Source organism: Malaya genurostris, chromosome 2 (assembly GCF_030247185.1).
Source record: "Malaya genurostris strain Urasoe2022 chromosome 2, Malgen_1.1, whole genome shotgun sequence".
Taxonomy (NCBI): domain Eukaryota; kingdom Metazoa; phylum Arthropoda; class Insecta; order Diptera; family Culicidae; genus Malaya; species Malaya genurostris.
The window spans coordinates 115,012,357-115,038,034 of NC_080571.1; the positions used below are offsets into that span (position 1 = coordinate 115,012,357).

Genomic DNA, 25,678 nt, shown 5'->3' on the forward strand with positions numbered 1-25,678 from the left:
TCTTGGATTTCTATTATTTTAAGAATATAGGCCCTTATTACCGGTATCACCTACATAGTGAAAACCAAGTGAAGTGATTGGCCCTTATTACCGTTCTCACTCCACTTTCACATTCACTTCACTTACATGTCACTTCACTTGATTTTACCTATTACCAATATCACGCATAGTGAAGTGATCACTGTGGTGGAAAAAACTAATTTTTTCAACAAAATGTTGGTGGCGTGATGTTCATAATGACATCCAGTTCATTCAAGTAATTACTTTTGTCACAGAAACGACTTTCGTAATAAGGACATTCACTTCACTTGATTTCCACCGTGAAGTGATACCCATAATAAGGGTCACAGTCACTTCACTTAGGTTTCACCGTGTAGTGACACCGGTTATAAGGGCCATTGTGACACTTATTATCGGTATAACTTCACGGTGAAAGTCAATCACTTGAAATACCAACTAGTAAAAATAATGTCATATACAATTCGACTCAGTTCGTCGAGCTGAGCAATGTCTCTGTGTGTATGTGTCAAATAATCTCACCAGGCTTTCTCGGAGATGGCTGAACCGAATTTGGTAAACTTATATTCAAATGAAAGGCTTCGTAGTCCCATACGGAATTCCTGAATTTTATAAGGATCCGACTTCCAGTTCTGGCATTATAAGGTAAAGTGTGTTTTAAAACATACACTGTCACTAAAAGTGGCGAAACAAAATCCGTACAAAATGTTCTAAACTGGCCTAAAAACAACACCAATCGGTAACCATTATCAGTAATCAGCCAAACAAAAAGTAGAAGTGTTTGTCATCAGGACGTGCATCTCAATCGACTAGGTTCCAAAAAAAAATAAAATAAAAATACCGCCATAAAATGGGGGATTTATGGATGTGAAATTATCAAGAAATAATTTGGACAGGTATTTTGTGATATTATGAATTTTATTTTCTTTTAATATTCTTTGCCATTTTGTGTAATAATAGTACAGTAGACGTCTCCTCTTCGATCATAAAATGGGACTACTTAAGTTGTATTTTAATGTTTGTATTTCTACTATCTTTCTTTTGTTTGTTTGCATGCGTTTTAGCGTTGCTTTTGTTTATTAAAATATAAGTCATAAAAACGAACTATCATCGTGAATTAATTTAACGTGTCACTAAAGAAATAAAATGAAACAATAGAGATTAATCATTAAGGTAATAAATCTAACAAAAGTGAAATCGCGTTGGTTTATAAATAAGTGGAACTAGTTTACACAATAAATTACATGTTCGACATACTAATGTCGTCTGTTTTACAATGGATAACAAAGCAGTGTTTTCCGGTTTAGTTAATTAGATATATCTGAGGAGAATGTACATTTTAAAAGCTAAATTATTTCTTGTTTTATCCAATATTGGTCTTAATTATCAAGGTAGCTGATGATTATTCTCATATTTTGCTATACTGTTCAACACCTGCTTCGCAGGACATTTACATGTCAACAGCATCAAAGAAAGAGACGCTGTGGGTTGTTCTTTCTTTACTTACACCCTAAGTGCATCAAAGTTTGACATAAAACCAAAGCAAGAATCAGAAATTTTATTGAAATTTGATCCATTTTCGAAAAACAGATTGCTTTGCAGAAATGTTTATTTAAGCAGCTGCTAAATTTCAATTAGATGCACGATAATTGAAACGTGTATGTAATAAGCGTCTCTGATCCATTTACTATTTCTAAGCTACTATCGACTTCAATCAACATTTCTCGACCGTTAATCTAGAGCAGTGAATAAAGGTTTAACTACTTAGAAATAATATTAGGCAGTATAAAAATTGCTGCTGTTGCAAAAGATAATTTTCAATGCAGGATGTAAACTGTGAAAAAGTATTTTAGAAGAAGCAAATATGTTAGGACCCATTAAACTGTTATGATTACTATTAACAATGTTGTTCCAACTTTAAGGGCCAGGAGTTCCATAAAAATATATGCTGTTATTTGAGGTGTTTTGAAATATTTCTTATGTTCCCTGCAAAGAGCTAATGTTATTCTATTGCCCTTGAGAGATGAAAGATGCTTTCGCCAGCAATGCGTTCTATCATGTTACGCTACTAGTAGTTATGTAATATTAATATCATTTCTATCTCGTCAACTCTACGCCTAATTCCGATATATTTCACGAATGAATTGCTCCGAAAGCTTCGACTGTTAGGACAACTACACATCTTATGTTTTGTACATCTCTATACATTTGACATTAACAGAATAAGTTCATCGTTTATGTAATGAATTTTGTACGTTCTAGAAGGTTATGGGCACCCACATTAGGGCCGAACCGATTGAATTGCTAGTATTTCTTTCGACAGCTGTCCACCATTAAAGTGTGAACTAATTGGGGGTGAAATTGAAACTAGCAGTGGTAATCTAATTATTCGGAACTGATGGCAGTTAGATGTACAACCCAACATCGGGTAAAATATCGACATAAGGAACGACAGGTTAAATAACACCACACTGCCCAGATGTTTGTTGACTGCGGAGAGCAATATAATTATATTTTGTTCCCGATTCTTTACAGTATTTTCAAAATACCGGATCAATGCTGATGGGTTGGTTTGTTAATCATTTATTTAGCTGTGGCTCGCCTATCCAAAGGGTATCCACGTGGTTTTGAAGATTTATGTTGTCACCCCTGGGTGGCGATGCGATGTCAGAGCGAGCTAAACAAATGGTTTAAACATATTGACAAATTGAAGAAGAATTAATTAGACAAACAATCGACTCATTGAACTGTTACGGTATGGATGATTCATTTCCTCTCTGTCTAATATACGTTCACTCTTCTAGCTATCCGCAGTCAACAAAACGATGCCTTCGACCAAAATCGGAGACATTGGGAGCATTCTTACTAAAGGGTAAGCGAAAAAGATTATCGACGTTTCCAAAAGGCGGTTCAATGTATATTGAAATATTTAGATTACTTTAGTTTTAATTCAGTCTTTTAAATAAAATTCAAATATTTTCGACTGGCATGATCAACATTTGAATTTGTCACACTCGGGTTCTTAGTTCCAAAATATTGAGCAATTGCGGTGCACTCGATGTTCATGATGATGAGGCAGTAAGGTACCGCACCAGTTTGAATATTTACCCGAAATGAAACGATTATGAACAATATAGAACGAGTTAGCACAGCCATTTTTGTCGAGTATTAAAAACAAAGGGAGAACCGGTCTAAATCAGCTGCATTGACAATTCGTAAATAACTGCTCAAGTCGGGGTATTACCGGATCGGTGCCGATGCGAGCTGGATGAAGATGCATTTGAATGTTCATCGTCCCAGTTCCAGTCCTTACCTTTCGGTCTAAACTTGGCCGATTTGTGCTTGTGATGATGGTGAATATTCTCCGCGTTCGAGGACTGTGCATTGTCTAATTGTACTCCGCTTGCAAGACTAATTGAGGCATTACCCGTAATACCCGCACTCGATGGTGCACCGAATCCGTCCAGATAGTCCTGGTCGAGTGGTTCCGCACTACCAGTGGAACTAAGACGTCCACCAAGATTTTCTTCGTATTCCTCCCAGTTGCGTTCGCGGAATTTTTTCTTATAATGCTTCTCCGACGACACTTTAGATTGGCGTTGGTATTTGAGGGGTATCTTCAGGTTATTCCCGCCATGCATCAGATTATGAACGGCAGCAGGAGCTGTGCCTGATGGCTGGTACAACAGTGGGGGACTCGATGACGGACTCGGTGTTCGTGGTAGTCCCACGTCGGAGAGCGGTGGACTTTCTACGGGTTCTGCTGGGGATGACTTTATTATTGGCACAATGTGTTTTAATAGCCCACTACCCGTGCTACTGCCGCTGCCTGTACTAGTACTGCTCGGTGGAACGTCCAATTGCGAGGAAGATGATGACGATGAAAGGAAAGTGCGACTGTGATCACTCTGGTTGATACCGGAATCCGGTGAGGTAGTACAACTCGTTGACGACGGTGGTGCATCCTCATTCGAACGTCGAGTTTTGTCTAGTTCGGTGGACGCGAATGCCACCAAACGATCGAATCCGGAACTCACACGATCATGCCAGCTGGACTCATCATCTCCTACATCGTCTGTTTTGGAAAGAACAGTGGAACGAAAGAAGAGAAAAAGAACATACGTCCGGAAACATTAATAATTACAGTATCTACCGCTAATGATTTTGGATGAAATGTGGTCAGTGGAGAGTGATAATGTGTTTCGATGTGAATATAGTAGCGATTTGATGAAGTTATGTTCTGCAAATCGGATATACTTTTACGGATTAATCCGTTGATTGGACTACCGAGTTGTTATCGAAACGTTACTACCACCGTATAAATCAACAAAACCGGGCACTATATGTACAGCGTTCTGTTTGCTCCGACACCGACCATAGCAAATTAGAAAGAATTTATTACTCTTACTGACTAGAAATAGGGTTGCACGACAAAAAATGGCAATTTACTGAGAGAAAAAAAACACTAAAACGACTACCATAACCAAGTTTCACGACATAACCGACATGTGTCTATTACAAAAAGGGTAATATACATTTAACGTATGCATGCATGTTTTAGTAATTTACTACTAAAATTGGGAATTTCAACCATTACGTGTGCTAACGAATTTAGAAAATCATGCCCAACTGAACATAAACTATAAATGTTGAGAAGTCGATCATTAATAAGTCAGTAAATCTCCCGGTTAATCTCATTAATCTTTATACAATATGTTTCGAACCTGTGGAAATATTGTTCTACAGTTTATTTTACTGTTTCGATGCATTATAATTTTGATAAATTTGTTAAAATAGTTGAGTATTATTTAATATATTTGTTTTAAATAAAAACAGTTTTATCTTGAATAAAAATTATTCGAGTGGCCTAAATTGAAATTTATCTTTTCAGTAACATTATTTTTATAAGTAAGTTGACAAAAATATTTCTAGCCAAACTTAGTGCTAAGAATTTACAAAACAGAAATAAATGCTTAACTCCTGGATGGATTAGCTTTTAAGCTAGAACGAAACTTCACTTCTATCCAAAGATTTTACAAATAAATAGAAGGAAAAAAAAACTTGAGCTCTTTTACGACAAAACCACCGGCACCAAGGGGAGAGTCGCTTAACACAAACTATATTGTGCCTCTAAAAAAACACGTGATATACTGTGAGTCTAAGTGCGCCACGCTGTTCCCCATGAAATAGCTACTTGTCAAAAATGAGCCCTTTGTGTGCCGCAACTGTGCAACTGTGTGAAAACGAAAGTGCCAATATTGATAAATGCACCAACGCATTGTGTTAATGTGTGATTGGCACATTGTTCTAAGTGTCCTCCCCTTGACCGGCACTGTTTAGTAGTCTCTTACATTTCAAAAATATCTTTAACCCTTTCACGCCATAAGATGTCCAGGACCAAATATGTCAGTACAACACAATATTTTAGCTATTGTGGGTGTAAGGTAAGAGCATATCACCAGAAAAACATAGCAGGGTGCATAAGTTTCCTATGATTTCATGGGAAATATTTTTCCCTATGATCTTCAGAAATAAATAAATGAAGAGTTGGGTTTATTATATCGTAATTTAATTTATTGCTTTGATTGCTTTAATTATCAGAATAGTAAAATAAATAGTTAGTTATAGTATTCTACGATATGATTTCGTGTACTTGTTTAGCGCAAATGGGACGTTGCACATAACACATTCAATATGTGTTCTATTTTATATGCGTCGTTTTGCACAAACTTTTTTAGTGCAATAAAGATTGACAGTTCTTTTTTTTATTCGTTCAGAAACATAGCCTTGGAAATAAGTTTTTTCTAACGTTCGGTAAAAAACATATCAATTTAATAATAATTGAAGAATCGATAACGATTTTTATAGAAGGAAAATATATTTTCCCATGAGCTTTAAGGGGTTGAGTGGAAAGGAAGTTCTAAAAAAATCGTGTTCAGGTTCCTTCAAAAACTTTGAACAACAGGTTAAAATTAAATGTAATTAGTACTTTCTGTGTCACAGAAACATATCCTAACTGAAGATTTACCGGTTTAACTTTTATCATTACCCAACCAGAAACCATATTTAATCCACCTAGTGATTTAAAAGGTGCCTTTCACTTATTACTGTGGGATTCTTCAAAATACTTTTGATTCGCCCTTTAAAAAAATAAAAAAGTTTGTTTGGTCAGAAACTAAGTTTTGAGTCAAATTTAGAAAAACAAGTGTTTTGTATCGTCGCTCTAAAAGACGGTTTGACATTTTCAACAAACTTCACCTTGCAATGCCAGAACCGGTTGTCGGGTCCGGATAACATTCGATAGCAACCTATGGTAAGATTTTTCATTTGAGCCTGTTTATGAAAGTCGGCTAGCTATCTGTGGAATTTTGTTTAGCGGTTCCTGAGAAAAATGAGTGCATGCTTTTTATTTTGTTTTCACATCTTACTCCGTTATTCTGAAACCTAAATTTGGATCCAAATTAAATTCAATAGCTGGCTATGGAACGGTAGGATCTATGATTTGAATCTGATCTGGATGATCTAGATGAAATTTTGCAACAGCCTATGGGACTACGAAACCTAGACACATAGACATGCGGATTACATTCCTGCTTAAAGAAGATAATATACTGGATCACTTCTAATATATTTAACACATGGGCTGAAAAGTCACGGATCTTTCACATAGATGGCGCTAGTTTTATTGCATTCACCTTTTTTCAGTTAATACTAACCTTCAAGACAGCTGTTAAAATTTCATGATATTCTATTCAGTTTGTGAGTTATTGTGCTAAGAGTGACGTTACTCTCGTTATTTCCAGAACAATGGATCAAAAACAATTTCGTGTATTAATTTTATACTGCTTCTTGATGGCAAAAAATGTCGTACGAAAGAAGCAATGGCTTGAAGTGTTATGGAGACTCCGCTTCATCAGAAACAACAATTAAACGTTGGTTTACTGACCTCAAACGTGTTCGTACAGACACCGATGATGCAGAATGCAGTGAGGCGGTAACACCAGAAAACATAAAAAAATCCGCAAAATCGTTTTGAATGATTGAAAAGTGAAGTTGTTCACTGTTGACCAAAAACGAGAACGTGTTTATGATTCTGAGCAGCGTTTGGCCATATTTAAACGTAACAAATCGGAATTTTTGCATCGATATGTGACAATGGATGAAACATGGATTCATAACTTCACCCCGGAATCAAAATGATCGTCATCTGAGTGGACAGCAACTGGCGAGCTTCATCCAAAGCGCCCGAAAGCACAACAATCGACTGGAAAAATTATGACCTCGGTATTTTGGGATGTGCGTGATGTAATATTTATCGACTATCTTGAGAAAGAAAATACCATTGCAAGTGAATACTATATAGCATTTTTGGAGTGTTTAAAGGCCGAAATTGCAAAGAAACCACCACATATGGAAAAGAAAAAAAATCTTTTAGTTGCGTGTACCACTTAGAATTCATTTTGTTCAGTGCATGTATCCGTATTGACTTTAGACAGACCTTGTCAGTTTAGAGGAAAGTCAGTCTTCAGTTCAGCTACACCATTGGCACATTTCCGCAAAACTGAATTACCAGTAGTGACACCTGCCAATGAAAAATGGAACCAAGAAAAGGAGGATTCTCTCGAATATTTTCATATCGACAGTAGTGATTTGTAACATTTTTATCGTTTATTCAATAGTACAAATAGATATCAGCAATAAAAGTACACTCGGAGTAAAAGAAAATTGATTTCAAAGTGATTACTACTACTTTTTTTAGTGTAAACTACGATTAAACATAGAAAATCTTCAGAAATGTGTGAAATTGGGTAAGGTTAGCTTTTTTCGGATCAACATTTTTTTAAACAGAAACCAGTGCACAGCAGGGCTTGCAAATTGAAGCAACGAATATGAACGAAAGGGTTTCACCATCTGTGCTATTCACACACATTCGTATGTCAGGTAGAATTCACAGCGCAACCCAAGCCAGGAGAGCTGCTTCGTTCGTTCATTAGTTCATGAATATGCCCGCTTGCTGAGACCTATGCTTCATGAGTTTAGCATTTGATGAATGGTTCTCATATTGTAGATGCCCATGAGGAAACTAGTTTCATAACTTTTAGTTCCGATGAATATTAATTTAAAGAACATTGCTTTTAGTGTTTCTAGGATATATACACAGTGTAAACTGCCAAGAAACAAATTGATCGTTTTGAAAGTGGGCTCAAATGCAAAACTTCTGCTATAAAATGTTTAAAGTATGTTTGAAATGTGATCAAATTTGGTCTTGGAATGCGTACATTATGTTAAAAATGATTTCTGTAAACCTACTTTTTAAAAATAAACCGTAAACATTGCCTATATGACTTTGCTTCGCGTCTTGTAGCACACCGTGAGGCAAGGTTTTCTTTCTCGTACAATACTAACGAGAGCGAACCCTTCATTTCATTACATTGTCATGGATTGCTTAGTTCATGTGTTAACTGAGACTGAGAGCACAGACAGTTTACTTGGCAAGGGGAATTGGTCTGCTCAGTAGCATATACTCTCACGCATCCAGTTTCTCTCTAATATAGGTCTCTCATTCAGCTATGTCAAGCAAAGTGTTCACAGCAGATATTTTTTGTTGCTTCGTTCGTTTGAGGATTCACAATACAAGCCCTGGTGCACAGTGGTCCGAAACTAATTTCCCGTTAAAAAAATAACACCCTTCCAATTTTCTCTTAAATTTTTACTTATATTATGACCTTTCAGGAACCGCATAGGATACATTTCTATCGATCTGGCATCTAATGAATATCGATATTTGAAGCTTGACTAGTTTTTGACGAAAAACAATCATAATTTTTCACTGGTAGCTCATATGAAAAAGCTTGGTTGAACAAAATTGTGCGCAATGATTAGTTCAATAACTCTTCTGAAGACAACTTTTCGGTGGAACGTTTCACAAAAAATTTAGAATAAAAAAGTGATTTTTCAGGAGCCACCCTACTTTTACTTGGGAAAATTTATGTAACTCGATTAAATGAAGAGCTAGAGAGGTGATTTTTTCAACAAAGTTGCTCGCAATAAAATTTCCTACAACTTTATTGTACAACAAAATCATTTTTGAGTTCAATAAAGAAAGTTAGATTTTAGAATTCAATCTAAATGAGGACCACCCTAGTAACTTTTTTCATCAAAAGGACCGCCATTTGATTACAAACAACTTTTGTGAAGACACCAACTACAAAAAACTAATATTTAATAGTGAAAACATTTTTGTCTCGCTAATTTCCCGTTTCGGACCATAGTGCAGTGTAACGTTGATTTCCCGAGTACTAGAATGTATAGCGATCGAGTACCATTTATTTTGGATACTTTATTTGTTATTTCCAGGCATTTTTAAAATGGTATTAAACCAAGTTTTATGCTTCATTCTAAATAAACGTTAGTTTTCGCACAATGAATTAAGATCTATATTATCACCTCAGAGTAAAAAAATTTTCTTCTACTTCTACTATGATTTTTCAAATGAATTTGCTCATTTTTATAAGAAATCGTTAAAAAGGTGAAGTAATTAAAAATTTGCCTGCCGATTTGACAGCTCTTGCTGAAAGTATCCTCTGAACGAGCAGCGACTCTACATTTAAGTTTTGCGACAATATGCCAATCACACGGCATCACATTGAACATATGTCTTTTTCGATTATTACGGCCCTATCGGTAATCCCTCTATCCAACCTTTTACATAGAATAACGATTGAAACCATCGACTTTCGACCTGTAGTTCAGAAATTGTTGGAAAATACAGGAATAAACCGTAATAAGTGAAAGAGCAAGTGAACAAAGGAAATCTGCCATTTGCACTTAGAGGCTTTTCTAATGTTCATCGAGAATTGTATGGGTGCGCAGTGTTGCTATTTTGGTGCGTATGAATTTGAAATTCCTCTCACCTACTTGTATGTACGAGACTCGATGCAGACTCATTCGAGAACACCATGCTCGTAAAAAAGTATGTCACTTACGATTTCTTCGTAAAATGTGACAGATGGATATTTTGGTAATATGACGTCTTTGCTTTAAATTAACTACGAATTTTTGCGAATTGGCTATACATGTGCGCTTTAAAAGTGATCTGGCCCTTGAACACATCACTCAATACGTCGTATGACTGACGCATAGATTGCGCTATCATTTTCAAATCCATATGATGTTTATGAAATTCAAACATTAAAAAAAATTGTTTGAAATTTCATGACATTTCGATTAGTCAGTCATTTAAGTGAAGATACTTTTTGTCATTTCCAAAATAATGGATACAAAACAATTTCGTGTGCTCTTTTATTATTGCTTCTTAATGATAAACAATACTGTAGGGGAGACCGGGGCTGGTTGACTGAGTTTTTCTTCCAAAATTTCTGTACTCTTTCCGGTTAGACTTTTTGATAAAAGGTTTGCTTTGTCATGAAGATATACCTTTTCAGTACATACTCGATTTTTTTTTCATTCTTGAAGAAAAGTCCGAGAAATAGTTATTAACATCCAAATGCGAAAAAAAAAACTGGTCAACCAACCTCAGGGCTGGGGTAGGTTGGCTGAGTTTGATAAAATATGTGAAAATGAATCAAATGCATCAATTGAAAACGTTTTTTCGTGACAAAAAGTTAGAACGCACCATTTTGTATTATTAAAAACTCTCATCCTTACTTTTAGTCTTAATTTCGGAGGCATTAGGGCAGGATGTTCAGGAGTGTTCCAGTTCTAGATGCATAATTTGTCAGTTTTAAAATTTAAATCTGAAAGTAATACAAGAAAAACTGCCAGCCCTAGCAGCGTGTTTCAAAAATAGTCGATCAAAATTCGAGAGATCAACGATTTACGACCACGACGCTTCTCTTCAGGATGGCCAACATATGCAACAGATTCTATTACGATGGACGAGTTTTGTCCGGGATTGGGTCGATCAATGACGAACCCTATCAGGAACTTTAAACTTTAACGGATGGCATTCATAAATATATGGAACCATCTTTTTTATCGACAATTTAAATTTTTTTATGATTCTAATTTCTTATTTATATTTGTTAATAATTTTATCTTTTTTTTACTAATTTCTCATGTATATTTTTCATTGTAATGATCAAAATTAGCATAATATCAAATTTCCTTGAAAAAATGTTGACGTTTCACGAATATCCAAGTGCACATTGCCCTAAGCTAAATTTACAACTTGGCCAATCAGCCCCACACGAAATTCGGCCAACCTACCCCAATGAATGTTTTCGTGAACAATCACGATGTGCAGAAAATAAAATTAAGGTCAACTGGAAATCGTTATAGCATTTCGTAGGATTGCTCATAATCGCCTATTCAGAAAAGCCACTCGACCAACCTGCCTCTTCGGCCATCCAGCCCTTGTCTCCCCTACAAACTCAGTAATGGCATCAAAACTGTTATCTGGACTTTGCTCCATCGAGCTGAATTTAAACGTGGTCGTACATGCACTGATGATGGTGAACTCTCGAAAGTATGTCAAATGGTACATACATAAGAACAGCGCCAATCTTACTTTAAACCATCAATTCTGGTACAGACTTAAGTTGTAATGAACAATGTTCGATATCATTTGTTATTTGATTCGTTTTTTCGTTATTTTGTATCATCATTCTTATTTACGTCCGTATTGACCGATCATTCGACATATACTTTCGAACGAATACGACCACATACTTACGAACGAATACGAACAAGCCATTTTGTTAAATTAAACTTCGTGAAAAAAAAAAACTAGAAGATCCGGTCGGTAGTAAAATCATGCATTCAATATAAAATAAAGCATATTTACCCATCGTGTATTTTCCATCAAGTAACGAAAATAAAATTAAAATGTTTATCATTTAATTGCAAATCACCTTCACATTCGAAAGGAAAGTTGTTGGAAATCGGTTAAACTGTTTTCAATGTATTCGAACGGGTGATTCGCAACATTGAACTGACGAATCCAACCCAATGCATTTCTTCTATTCATCTAAACGAGAACGGAGGACTTTTCATTCGTACGAATGATGTTCGAATACACGTATCGGTCGAAACTAAACTGGTATACATTCTAGCGTTTCGCATATAGTTAATCCAAGGAATTTTAGTGATTTCTTCATGGCTTAGCATTTATTTGAAGAAGTTTACTGATACTTCAATATTTTGTGGCAAACGAGTAGCGTTCGAATACTGTTACAGTTAAATTAGTAACTTAAGGTTCATGAGGAATTTGTGTTAATCGTGCACGAAACACACAGCATTGAAACAGGCAACATTAGATGAAACCAGACCCTGTCAGCTTAGAGCAAAATCAATCTTCAGTTAAGCAATGCCATCGCACGGCATCACATTGATCATATCATGTCAATTGTATGGGTGCGCAGTGCTGCTATTTTGGCGCGAACGAATTTGACATTTCTCTCCCCTACTTCTATATACGAGATTCGATGCGGACGCCATGAGGGCGCCATGTTCGCAAAAAAGGATGCCAATGATTTGTTCGTGAAAAGTGAGAGCTGGATATCTTGTTAATATGATGTCTTTGGTGAAACGGAGGAGAAATTATCCTGAGAGCGCCATTCAGACAGAAGGGAATAGAGAAAGAAAATAAAAGGAGGAAGGCGCAACAGTTCTGGGATGAAAACCGCGTGCGGCGGACGTGTTCGTGTATCGCATGCTTGCGAAATGGAACGAAAGTGGTTAGACGTGACATTTTTGGGAGGCGAAGCGATTGAGCGAGCGGCACGACGAATAACTCATAAACGAACGTATGCGTACACTTTCTCCTTTGGTGAGGACACCGGGAGCTGAAAAAATAGACGAATTATTCAGTCTGGCACAAAACTACATCGCCAGTTCGTTTGGATCGAACTTTCGCGGAAAGGAAAGAACGAGTAAGAACTGATCACTTCTGATCATCCTTGGACCTGTTTCGCGGTGATCTCTGAATAACTTTGGCAATGTGACGACGATCGAACTGGTGAGTGCACACTCTATGTTTTATTATATTATAATCTCTCACCATATGAATCGTTCATTAATTGCAGTTTGGTATAATGATTTTTGTTTTGGGCAGAGCTAGAGAATTGAATACTAAATAACAATACATTTGAGAGAAAACAAGAATAGCTTATTCGTATTCGTTCGAAAGAATGTATTCGTCGAATAATCGATACGGACGTAAACAAGAATGAGAATATATATATAATCGTAAAATAAATTTAAATTGCGTGAGACAGCTGAGGCCGTAAAGTTACCAAAAGGCAGTGTGTCTACAATTATGCATAAACATTTGACCATGAGAAAGCTCTTTTCAGAGTACGTGCAGCCATGTTTGCAAGTGATTATTTAGATTTTTGCATCGATATATGACAATGGATCAGATATGGACCCATCGCTTCACTTCGGAATCAAAACGATCATCATTTGTGTGGAATACACCGAAGAACGTTTTTTTTCTTCAGAACAATGCGCCAATTCACCAATGGCAACGATGGTAAAATTAAACGAATTAAAATTTCGAATCGCTACCTCATCCACCATATAGTCCAGATCTGGCCCCTAGTGACTACTGGTTATTCGCTGATCCCAACATACTACACGCCGGTAAGAGATTCAACTCAAATGAGAAAGCAATTGCTGAATGTGAAAACTATTTTGAGTAAAGAACAGATCCTTCAACAAACACGGCATCAGGTAGTTAAAAAAGCGTTGGAATGATTGTATTGCTCTTGAAGATTACATTGATGAATAAAATATATTTTTAATCAAAGAAAAGTGTTTTGCATAGTTAGTCACAAGACTGAACAAACGCAAAAATACTTCTAGCCTTTCGGACGAAACTCTCGCTGTTGTGTGAATTTGCTCTTTGACAACAATGACAAATGCCAATAATGAAAGAAAAGATCCAAAACAACTCAAAATTAAGTAAAACTGGTGCTTTTTATTTTCTGTGTATGAATATCAGAAACAGATTTCATTTCTTCACCGACATACAACAGATGTAACAAAATCTTAAGCTTCGAAAATTATCATTCACTAAAATTTCTTTCCCTCAGAACATTGTCAGTTATTCATTAGATTATCGACTCATTCACAAACTGCCCGTTGAAACAAACGAGTTAAAAAGTATATTTTCTAAATTGTAGTAGACTTGTTACTGACCCGAATCCAAGGGGTGTATATACACAAATACCTAGAATTAGTAAATATTTTCCGAATACCGAATTAATGTTTGCTGAATTTCAACCCCGTTCAAAAGTTACTTGTACCTAAAAAAACATATATTTACAGCAAAAATTGATATCCGATTTTAGGTGGTGATTGATATGAAACGATGACAACAAAATAAAACTTAACAGAACAAGAAAACAAAAACGAATGGTAAAAAACATAATAAAGAAATCAAAAAGAAAAAAACTGCAAATAACTTTTTTTTCGTGGTCGTGGTACCTGTTTATGAGTTTAAGTGGGTGCTATTGCGATCGATATTTCTCGCACTCAGACTTACCGTCACTGGATATCGAAAAAATGGCTTATAGGAGCATCAGCGTTGCTAGGTTGTAACCAAAATCAATCAAATCGTCTTGCCAGTGTCATTTAGCGTACGGATTGGAATATCTACTTGTCCCATGTGGGTATCCTTGCGTCGGCGCTTTTTGTCCATCAGTGCGCTGTTGATGAGGATACGATGGCTGGGACTGCTGTGACTGGTGGTGGTTGTAGTTTCGATTGGATCCAACGGACGGAATCGAACAGCCAGTGTTAGCACTGTTCGCTTGGATATACGGTAAGTTGATTACTTTCACTGAGGACGAGACGGACGATGGGTGCTGTGCGTTCACCGCTTTGCCACTGGTGCTTACTGGTCCTACTGTCGAAGACATTTGAACGGTTGAGTTGGTTACGTTGTTCGGTACTGCGGTATGTAGAACTTTGTACATTGTTGCGTTTGTTGTGATTGCTGACGAGGAAGTACAGAAAGTGGTAGTGGTAGTAGAAGGACTAAAGACACAGGTACCGCGGCCTAAGACCAATATACAAACTTTTATACATATTGTTTTCTCACGAGCTGAATTTCTCTTTCAAACACACACACATGAGACAATGAAATGCGTGTCCGGAGAAAATATTCTTTTTTCAATACTGTTGGTGTTAGAATTTGTATATTATAACTTAAATGAAACAAATAATTAAAACGAAAAATCACAATATCGAAACGAATTCTGCGCAAAAGCATTTAATGTTTATGGTCGATGTTCGGAACTATAACTTATCATCTTCAACTATTGCAATACAGAAATGGATGAAACCAAACCGCCTTACTATCAGTAAATTCCCAGTCAACCAATCGCGTACGGCTGAGATTGACTGTTGGTCCGAATGTTTTTTCAACAACACTTTTAAATTATCATTAGCTTTTGAATAGCGGTAATCTGACAAACTCAATTCTGTACTAGGATAAGCATGCAAAATGATAAACTTGCGTAAAATAAGTGAAAACGGGGACATCACAGGAAGGATACTATATTAATTACATTCTACTCTACCAACTGCACTGATTCGTGAACCTTTTCTCTAATAACCGTCCCAGAATGTTTGCCAAATTGTGTTGCAATATATGTCTTTGTGCGTTATGATGTGTTAAAAAGTACATTGGACAACTATCAACAAATTAAATTGTTTTAGCGTAATTGTGAATAAATTAAAAATGGTATAATGGTGTATAATGAATTAAATATCTAAAATCTATAGTAATTGTTTAAACAATTTTCGAGGATTTTTTTAAAGCAACCTGCAACTTGCTAGCCACATTCAGCTTTGGATATGAATGTTATTAATAGTTTACCATTCGGTAATAAGTTCGTTCGTTGAATTGATTGAAAGCCTTTGGTTAACATTTTTTTTATCGATCTGTCAAAAACTAACGAACAGTTCTAGACGATGTGAGCACCAACGAATCAATCGGTAAATTTAATGTTAATATTGATTCTTTATTTGATCAAAAAATGCATTCGATTTTCTTAAATCTATAAACGGAAAAGTTTCACTTTTTCACTTTACTGCTAGCTGAACTGCATTTTTCCAATTGAATTGCCATATTAATGAATACTTACTGAAAACTCAATAAATTACCCAATACATGAGATCTCCTATTCGTGAGGTGTGCTTGTCTGGAACAACGACTTGATGACAACATGGTTTGTTATGCAGAGCGTTTTCTGTTAGATGGCCGTGCTGGTGCTGGTGTCTACTGCCGTGAAATAAGACTAAAGCAGTCTCATTCATTAGGTGGATACCGGGCTGTGCTTCAAGGGGAAATCTCTACGATTCTGTGTACTGTTAAACGGATAGTTCAGCAAAGAATCTGTGTAAAACGATTTTTTTTTGTTCTGGCAGGCTCAAAGGTAACTTTAAAGGCAAAAAAGTGAAGTCTTGGCATAACATTCCTTCTGTGGAATCATTACATGGGTAGTACTACGATCCTACTGACACAAAGAATGATTCCAGGTTGGGGCTCGAACATACATGAACTGGCTTGTAAGACCAGCATCCTATCAATGAACCGCCAACTCGGGCACGCTTTAAAGTCACTCAGTTCGAATGATTCACGGTCGTAACTAGTGATCGCATGTCGAACTCAATTTGAAGACTTCCAAATTTGTTTACTTTTTATGGGAACTTGTACATGAAATGAATGGGCTGATGAGTTGATTATAGCCAAAGACATCATATTAACAAGATATCCACCTCTCACATTTCCCGAACAAATCATTGGCAACATCCTTTTTTGCGAGCATGGCACCATCAGGCGAATCCGAATTTAATCTTGTAAATACAAGTAATTAAGAGAAATGTCGAATACGTACGCACCGAAATAGCGGCACCCATACAATTGACATGATATGATCAATGTGATGCCGTGCGATGGAGTTACTGAACTGAAGATTGATTTCGCTCCAAACTGACAGGGTTTGCTATAGTTGATACAACGAATGATTTTGCCGGACTAAAACCAGCTTCACCACTGTCAACTAGCTGAATAAGACACAAGATTCGTTCTTGGGCTACATCCAAACATACCAGCTATTGACGGAGCTTGCAAACTTGCGCAAACTTGCGCTCCGACCAAATTTTAATCTAAAGATGTCAAGAAGTCTTTTGCATTTTTCCAAGCTTCACTGCACTATTCTGTTGAGAGTTCTGACTAGACATTACTAACTCAAGATTGCTACTATCCAGCAAGCTGAATTTTTTACGTGTGATTTGTAGAAATGCGATTACTTTTCTTCGTGTAATCTGACATGTAACCAGGGTGGCAAGTGAATTGCCGATTTCAATTTCCCGGTTTTTAGAACAGGTTCAAATCGCCTATGTTCAGTATTTTTTTGAATATTGCTAGAAATCCCATATCCAAAAGAACATCGAGAGTTGAGAAATAAAGTATTTCTTGGGTATATCGATTTAGAAATAGGAAATATTCATTATGCCAAGTGCACATAACAATGGGAAGAAGTCGTTCTTGACTTTCTCATATAGATAAGTTATGCAATCACTGCGAAAACCGATTTTCGAACCAAGACCCGGAGGGCTGAGTGTCATAATTCATTCGAATCAGTTCGTAAAGATCAGAAATTGTGTATGTATGTATGTATGTAACGTTTTTGAGCGATCAATTTTCTCAGAAATGGCTGAACCGATTTTCTTGTGCTCCCATACGAATTTCATCCGGATCCTACTTCCGGTTGTGAAAAGGGTGAACAGGTGGAGATCTGCAGAGTGCAAAACATCACTTTATCAACGAAACGCTGAACCACAAGACTTTCAAAACGTTTTTGTTTAAGTATGAGGATTTGCTTAATAGAAGATTTAAGAGTTAAATAATCCTTGGAACGACGTTTAAAATCGTCATCCACATTTGTCCAAATATTCATCTTTAGAACCAACCTCAATGTATTCCATCTTTTTTTCGTCTGTTGCTTTGCTACTAATGTTATTCGTATGTACTAGCTCTTCAAGATAAAAACTCAATCTTTTTGACTATTTCAAATTAATTCGAGGTAACAGTAGGATTAAAACAAGAAACATAGCTGGCCAGCGGATATGATAAAAGTGATAAGTCTTGCATTTCACGAAGGAATACAGTATTAACATTCTTGCAATTTTGTCTATAAACCAACACATTTCATACCGACTGCATGCTCTATAATTCTCTTAAGTGCAGCTCAATAATTCTCTTAAGTGCAGCTTTTACCCCAAATTCGATTATTGTTATAGTCATTTGAAAGCCAAATAATTAAGAATTAAATTTAAAGCCTTATAATTAAAATTGAAATAGTTATTATTTGAACTATTCAGTCTTTTGTAAGACTACCACTGAATAAGTCTTGTTAAGGCTTTCTGCAACATCAGTAGTTCTTAAGACTCTTACGATTCAATCTAGGAGTGTCTTCTAGAGATGGGTCAAACCGTTCATTACAAAGAATCACTCAAATCTTAATAGTTCTACCGAAAGAATTAGTTCTATTGAATTTTTGGTTTCGTTCTTCTGAAACTTTGTATGTTTCTTCGAAAATAATACGAGAGCTACAGATTGCAGATTCAATAATAGTGAGTACTTTTTGCATGTATTTCTACCAACAATAAATCTCTTTTTATATGTTATCAAAGGTGTGTAACTTCTACCAGATTCCTCAAACCAGCAAACATTCCGAAAACTTGTATACATCATCTAAGAATTCGATTTTGTTTCATTTATGTATAGAGAACTATCATTCTTAAATAAAGAACTCAAATTCACTCACTCTTCGAGGAGAAATAACTCGTTGAACTGTTCGTGAACGGATTGCCCATCTCTAGTATGTTCCAATACTATATTAGCCTAGTATAGTCTAAAAAAAGCATACCTAAGGTTAAAAATGAACAACAAACAATTATCCTCCCGATTCCATATAACAACATATACGATATTCTTTCAAAATTGAATTTTGGCGAAACAGAAAAAAATTCTTCTAAAATTCTTAAAATGGACCTCTGTCGCTCTGGAAAAACAACAACAATCTATGCCTCTAGTGACTGAGATGATCTAAGTTTGATTCTTCGTCGACATCAACACCCGCATTCTTGTGAATCCTACTATGAAATCCATAGGTAATGATGTTTAATATAAATTAAACATTAAACATTCACTGAACAAATCAAACCTTTGTAAGGTTTTTCTAAACCTTTGTAAGGTTTTTCACAAACACTCAGAAACCAATTTGAACTCTCAAAGGAGGAAATCAAATACTCTTTGCAAACGGTGGACAAGGTCAAAGTCGACAAATTTTTAAATTTTGTGAATTCTATTGATAGGATTACAACACAAGTATTGTCTCAAGATGACATTACTGAGACAAATTATGATGAAATTAGGACAATCATTAGCCCACTCAAAAACATGAAGGCTCCTAAGAATTTTTCATAGTTTTATTAAACATGTTACATGTTCTTTTGCAATTATATTATGCAAACTTATTCTGAAATTTAACAGAAATCCAGCAAAAGCATCCGTTCGATGTGCTGTTGTTGATAACAACTAAGAAATGCTTTCTTATCCATAAATAATTGCTGCCAAACCCTTACAATTGTTGAACGAAACATGGGATGTTGGCCCCATCTCCAATCGATTGTGTACCATAAAACCTGTGTGGGACAATACGATGTTTCAAAACTTTCACTGAACTCTCACTTAAACACAAATTGGAGTATTACCTCCAACTTTTCATTTGTTTAATTAGGAAAATCATGATTTACTACGATTAAGGCTAATACATTTTTTCCCGGATTTACACTAAAATTCCCGACTTTATCCCGATTTTTCCCGGTGAAACGAAATTCCCAACTTTTTCCCATTTTTTTCGATTTCCCCGGTCACTTGCCACCCTATGTAACTCTGCCCCGCTTTGACGCAACTACCAACCCGGGGTTTTGGTTGAATCTGTGTATGGGAGGCTAAAATTAAAGGATGGTCTATTGTTTCTCACCCAATGTGATAAGAAGCTATAGTCAGAGGGTTGCAGTATTTTTTACTGGAATAAATGAATATTTGCTGTGTTGATTACCCTGATTGGTTTGTAGATTGTTTGGTATGGGGTACCAAATTAACTTCTACTCATAACTAGTGCGAATCATTATTCATTTTTCCGGGAAATTCTGTATTCGCTTTTGTAAAATCATCATCGAAAGTCATGAAACCAACCATTTGCACATAAAATCATGACAATTATTCATGATTTTCTGATCGAAATGATAAGTAATACTTTTTCTCCGATGAAATGACTATAATATGCGTTACTAGCGGAATGCACGTCATTCGAAACTCGTAACTCCAATTTCCTTTCCGGATATATCTTTGAACCTTCTGAAGTAAGTAGTAATGTGATAGGTTGTGTAATAGATTGATGAGAAGATACAAAAACAGAGTTGTATTCTTATATATTTGTTGTTAGAATAACATTCCGAAAGCTAGCGAAAACCGAGGAATAAATTCGATTGAAAATTGAGATTCATTTGACCTAAAAAGTGAGTTTTTTTAAGAAGTTCAATTGAGTGGATTTTTGAACACAAAAGCATATTTGGAGCAATAAACGAAAAACTGTTAAGAGAACATAAAATGATTCACGATAATTAAATTCAAATCGATATTTTGAATAAATTCGCCATATTCTATACACTGTTTTACCTTTAAAAGGGATAGCATTCATCCAAATGTTGGAATTAAGCGTAAAAAATACATTCATCACACGATTTTAATTTCAAAAAAATAAGTCCGATTAGTTTTTGATCCGAGGACTTTTAATCAAGGTTTATAAAAAACACATTCCTAACCTGAAATACTGACTCTTTCTGATAATTTGCAAAACAGAATTCCCTGTTCTATTAATCAAAATTCAGAAAAAAAATCACTCTTTTCATTGAGTTCCCAGAAATTCAACGGTTTTCAGATTTACAAAGTTGTCGTTGGAGATAACATCCCTAAAAGCTAAAATCACCATATAATGTCACCTGATCGACGAGAAAGTAAATATTCGTTATTTATTAATAATTTGCCACTGATGCTTCCAACTTTTAGTTATTGAAAAAAAAAGAATTCTATGTATTTCAACGTAGTTTTAACCCAGGCTAAACCACACTTGTTTGTCAAATCAAATTAACAAATAACACCTATACTTCAGATCAACATACTGCTTAATGCAATTTGTTTTAATTTACTGAGATCTTAAGAGATCTAATGCGACTACACTGCATCGTTTTTTTGGCTTGCTGTACGACCTCGCTGCCGTTCGTTCGGAGTTTACTCAAGGATAGCCCCTAGCTTCGGGTAATCCGGGTAAACGCGTGCAATTAGATAGAGGTTTTTCTATGCCAAACACGTCACCCACATGCGAATATATAATCTATAAGAGGAAATTCAGCAGCTGGAAGTTCTATATGGAAGATCTATAATAGAACAGAAACTGGGACAAACGTATCCCCAGCAAGCCGTTCTAGTTTTATTTATTCGGCCAGTTCTTCTGTCAAATTTAAAACTGGTCTACGATGCCGTTCTATTTTTTGTATCTTTAAAACACGAGTAAAACACTGCTGGGGCTGACAGTTTTTCTTGTTATAAAATTCAGATTTAAGTTTTGTAACTGACATAAATTATGCATCTAGAACTAGAACACTACTGAATATGCCCTAAAAGACTAAAAGAGTTCTATAATCAGCCTTGAAGAAAATTGATTCGGCTAAAATAATATTTCTGTTTGATTCAATGATAAAGACGGTAACGAGATTGTATCTATTGGAGTTCGACTACCGACTGGCACAGATATGAACTAGGGCTATTAAACCAAATCATCTCATTAGTAGAATCACTGTGTTATTTTGCCAATTACTCAACTTTCAGTCAGCGAATTTTAAAAAAATCAGATACAATTTCCAATAACACAAACAATAGTTCAACTATTGTGCAATACTGCTGCTATAGCGACGCGAAAACTCGAAGCGAAATGCACCTATTTTCATCTTACCATTAAAGTCATTCTAGCGAACAAAGGCAGCCGATCTCACTCTAATTGATGTTTTTCGCATATGAGATTACTACTGCAACAGAGATGAATGGGAGCACCGTTACCCTAATATGGTTACTTTAGCAAGACTTGGAACATCAGGTTTTGTTATTGAACACTGTTCCCTGGAATGACGAAAGCCCACATCCAAAGCGATATAACCCTGCAAGGTAAGCACGAAATACTTCAATTTCAGACTATTGTAATTTTTGATGGAAGGTCCATTGATAAATAACAACAAATGTTGTAATAACTACTTTAGATGCATGAAAATAAAATTAGTCATAACCGAACAATTTCTTCGTGTTTTCGTATTTTGTTTGGAGTTCATAGGCTCTAAATTTAATGCGTTCAAATTTATTCAATCTAGTTTCAATAAAAGCTCAGAAATAACATAATAGCAATGCGATTACATTACGCGACTTGTATCAGCGTAATTACATGGCTGTTCACGTTGATTTTTTGCTGTTCCTTCTTATAAAAAATTATGAGAAAAATTTCTCATATATAAACACGGTAAGATAATTTATTATACATTTAATAAGGAACGTTTGCCCAAGCATGGGGTTTTAAACATACGATAAGCAACTGGGGCTGATTAAAATCACAGTTGGACTGCTAATGGCTGTTGCAAGCAGAACCCAAAGGTAATTCGATCGTCAAAAGTTAATGTAGTAACCGGGTGTGGTTTTTCATTATTAGCAATTGTGCAAACATTTCTGGAGCGGCTCAGAAGAAACAGTGCATGTGTTATAAGATAAATCTTAATTCAATATCCTACGATAGTCTAGTAGCAGTGTTAGCACATAAGCATACATGGGAGTTAGCATTAAAACTATGCGTCGATAGACAATCTTTCGAAAGTTCTACTGAGAATGAATTAGGATGCATCCACGATAAAAGGGTTATGAAGAAAGTCAAATGAATTACATTGCAACATTAAGAACAGAGCCAGCACTACAGCCTTTCTGTTGTGATCTAATGAGAAATCTTATACTGGGGACTTACCATCGACGTCGTTCCGGTTGTGCCGCAGCAAGTGCTGTCTATCGTCCACGGATGAAAGAGAGTTTATTTCGGGACTCATTAGTGGGCCCATTCCCCGCACGGGTCCCCCGGATCCTCCTCGTCCGACGTGCAGCAATTCCGGGTTGATCATCGCATCCGAACAGTCTGTATATAGCATTTTGGGTGGTCGTGGTGGATTCTCGATAATCGGTGAGGTACGTTTAAGTCCAGCTGAGTATTCTACAACGATTTACCATTAGAAAACTACGTCCCCGGCACAGTCGAAATTAACTTACTTTCAGTTTTCACAAGAGGCGTTTGTACTAGTTGTATACTTCCACCGGAGCCTGAGTTGTTTCCGCTGGGGATCGTGTGCATGACTGCAGCCAAATCCGCTCTCCGATGTCGTTCCTCGTCTTCTTCTTTACTCTTCAGGGAAGCAATAACCCGGGCTCTTAACGAAGCTGCTAAACCTAGAATAATTAAAAGTAATGTGTAATAGTGATCAGAAGCAAAACAAAAAAATCAATGACTTACCTTCTAATGGTGGACTGCCATTCATGCGCTCCATTCGATCATCTATCATATGGTTTGGAATTTGCTCTCGGCGGGAGAGCGATGGATCTACAACATTGACCGGATTACCTCGCTGGTGCACATCGACCATGGCCCGAACGCCGCCACTAGATTGGTGCGACGTGTTGGGAAGAAGATTTGATGCCAATGATGGCGACTCTTGCCTATGAATCGGTTGCTGATGTTGTCGCTTGTGTTCGTCAATGAAGTAGGATTCTAGGTAGGGTTTCATGTCCGCTCGTGGCAGTGCCATGTAAGGTTGATCGTTGCTTGCTTGTTCCGATGACTGGTAGGACGGTTTTTCGGTTCGACTTTGCTGATACACAACAGATGATGATGATGATGCATGTGACGAAACAGTTGAATATGACTGAGAAGAATTTCTTCCGTCAATTTGTTGTCCACTGCCGCGTCCGGAGGTTGCTGATGATGACGACGACTTTTTGTGATTGTACGTTGCTACTTGCGCTAGAGTAGCTAAATTGCTTTGACCATGAAGATGTACAGGCGACTTGCTGGTTTCACTACTATTTGGGCGTGATATTGGACTATAAGCCGAGGGTTGACCACTGCGGAAACAATTAGTTGTTGTGTTAGTTCTTGATCATAAAATATTTGTATGTTTAAGACTTTAATGCGTAGTATTGTGGTTAGTTCCAATGAAGAGTGTACGATATGTAGCGGCAAATTACCAATATTCGATTAAAGGTAGTGTAAAACATATTGACATGTTACTCGATTAGAATGAGAGTGTGTGAAAACTGCTCATTCTAGCATCACTGTACCCAGGAAGTGGTGCTCACGTACAAGTTAGCGAAAAGGTTATTGTATTGTGAGCCAGAAAATCGCGCAAGCTGTCATAAGAAATGTTAATAAAAAATGGGCATCCGTCGGTCGGTCGAAAAGATACAAAATGGTTTGAGGACTTTCAAGAAACAAAAAAAAAGCCATAAATAAGCGGAAAACAAGCCCCATCTGTCAAACCAATGGTGCGTAAGTTATGCGATAAACTACTGTGTGTAGATTCAGCACGCGTAATCATAGATGATGAATCTAACGTGGAATTTGATTATAAGACGCTTTTGGTTACCAGTTATGCTCGCTCGATACTGGAAAAAGTATTGAAGATGCCGATATGTTGATTTTTACAGAACAATTCGGTAAAAATGCAAACGTTTGGCAAGCAATTTGAGGGTGTGAAATGCATTCGAGTTCACGCTTTTAACGACGGTTCGCCAGAGACCTTCGACCGTCTTGATCTGAATAAATCGACCAAACGAGGCAATTACAGGTTTTTATGAAAGGGACCTATTAGTCTCTAAAAATAAACATTCCAATAAACAAACCAATATTTGAAACGAATTGAACTTCGTATTTACATGATACAACCTTTTTGAAGTCATCACTTGACGAAGGTTGGTTATGCGACAAATATGCCGAACAATAGACATATTTCCTGTCTATGCCATCAACAGTCAGAGCAACTGTGGCAGCACAATATTCCGAGTTGTGAGCTCCGATATGAGAGATACATCGAAAGCACTATTTGCAAATATGCATACTCGAGGCATTTCACGTGGATTAGTCATACCGTTTTTGTTGAAGGCAGTGAAGACTGGGTTTAATAACTTTCGTAGAAATTTTCTTTTTTTGGAAATATGAAGACCAAACCAAAGCTATAGAAGCTATATCTTCTTGCAGAAGTCTGGATGGATGCATAGTTGCAGTACGTTTATGCTGGAGATTGATTTGTGCTACTCTAACCATTAAAAATTAGAGTAATGTACCCACGATATCCAGTTCTTATCGAACAGCAACTAGATGAAACCAAATATATTGGCTTATATTCGCCTATAGCGAACCATGGAAGAAGCAAAGAATAGAAAGGTCCACTGTATCAGAGTTTCGTTTAACACAATAAGGGTAAAGCGCAGGATATTCCGTTCATGACTTTATTCTTTATTATTATTAAATTCATCTGA

The 25,678-nt window shown here is 36.4% G+C and overlaps 1 protein-coding gene across 7 annotated transcripts in view; it reads right to left on the reverse strand.

Annotated features, from left to right (window-relative positions):
- Positions 1-917: 917 nt before the first annotated feature.
- Positions 918-25,678, reverse strand: part of LOC131432628 (histone-lysine N-methyltransferase, H3 lysine-79 specific) — a 65,832-nt gene continuing 41,071 nt past the window's right edge. For 3 of the 7 annotated variants that reach the window (XM_058599019.1, XM_058599020.1, XM_058599021.1), the window contains exons 4-7: positions 23,658-24,265; positions 23,417-23,593; positions 23,121-23,360; positions 918-4,093 (exon numbers count right to left, since the gene is read on the reverse strand). In XM_058599019.1, coding sequence (XP_058455002.1) covers positions 3,246-4,093; positions 23,121-23,360; positions 23,417-23,593; positions 23,658-24,265 — 1,873 coding nt within the window. In that variant the 3' untranslated portion in view covers positions 918-3,245. Of the gene's footprint in view, positions 4,094-14,527; positions 15,044-23,120; positions 23,361-23,416; positions 23,594-23,657; positions 24,266-25,678 lie in introns of all 7 variants that reach the window. The other 4 variants (XR_009229926.1, XR_009229925.1, XR_009229924.1 and 1 more) reach the window with 4 other exon arrangements.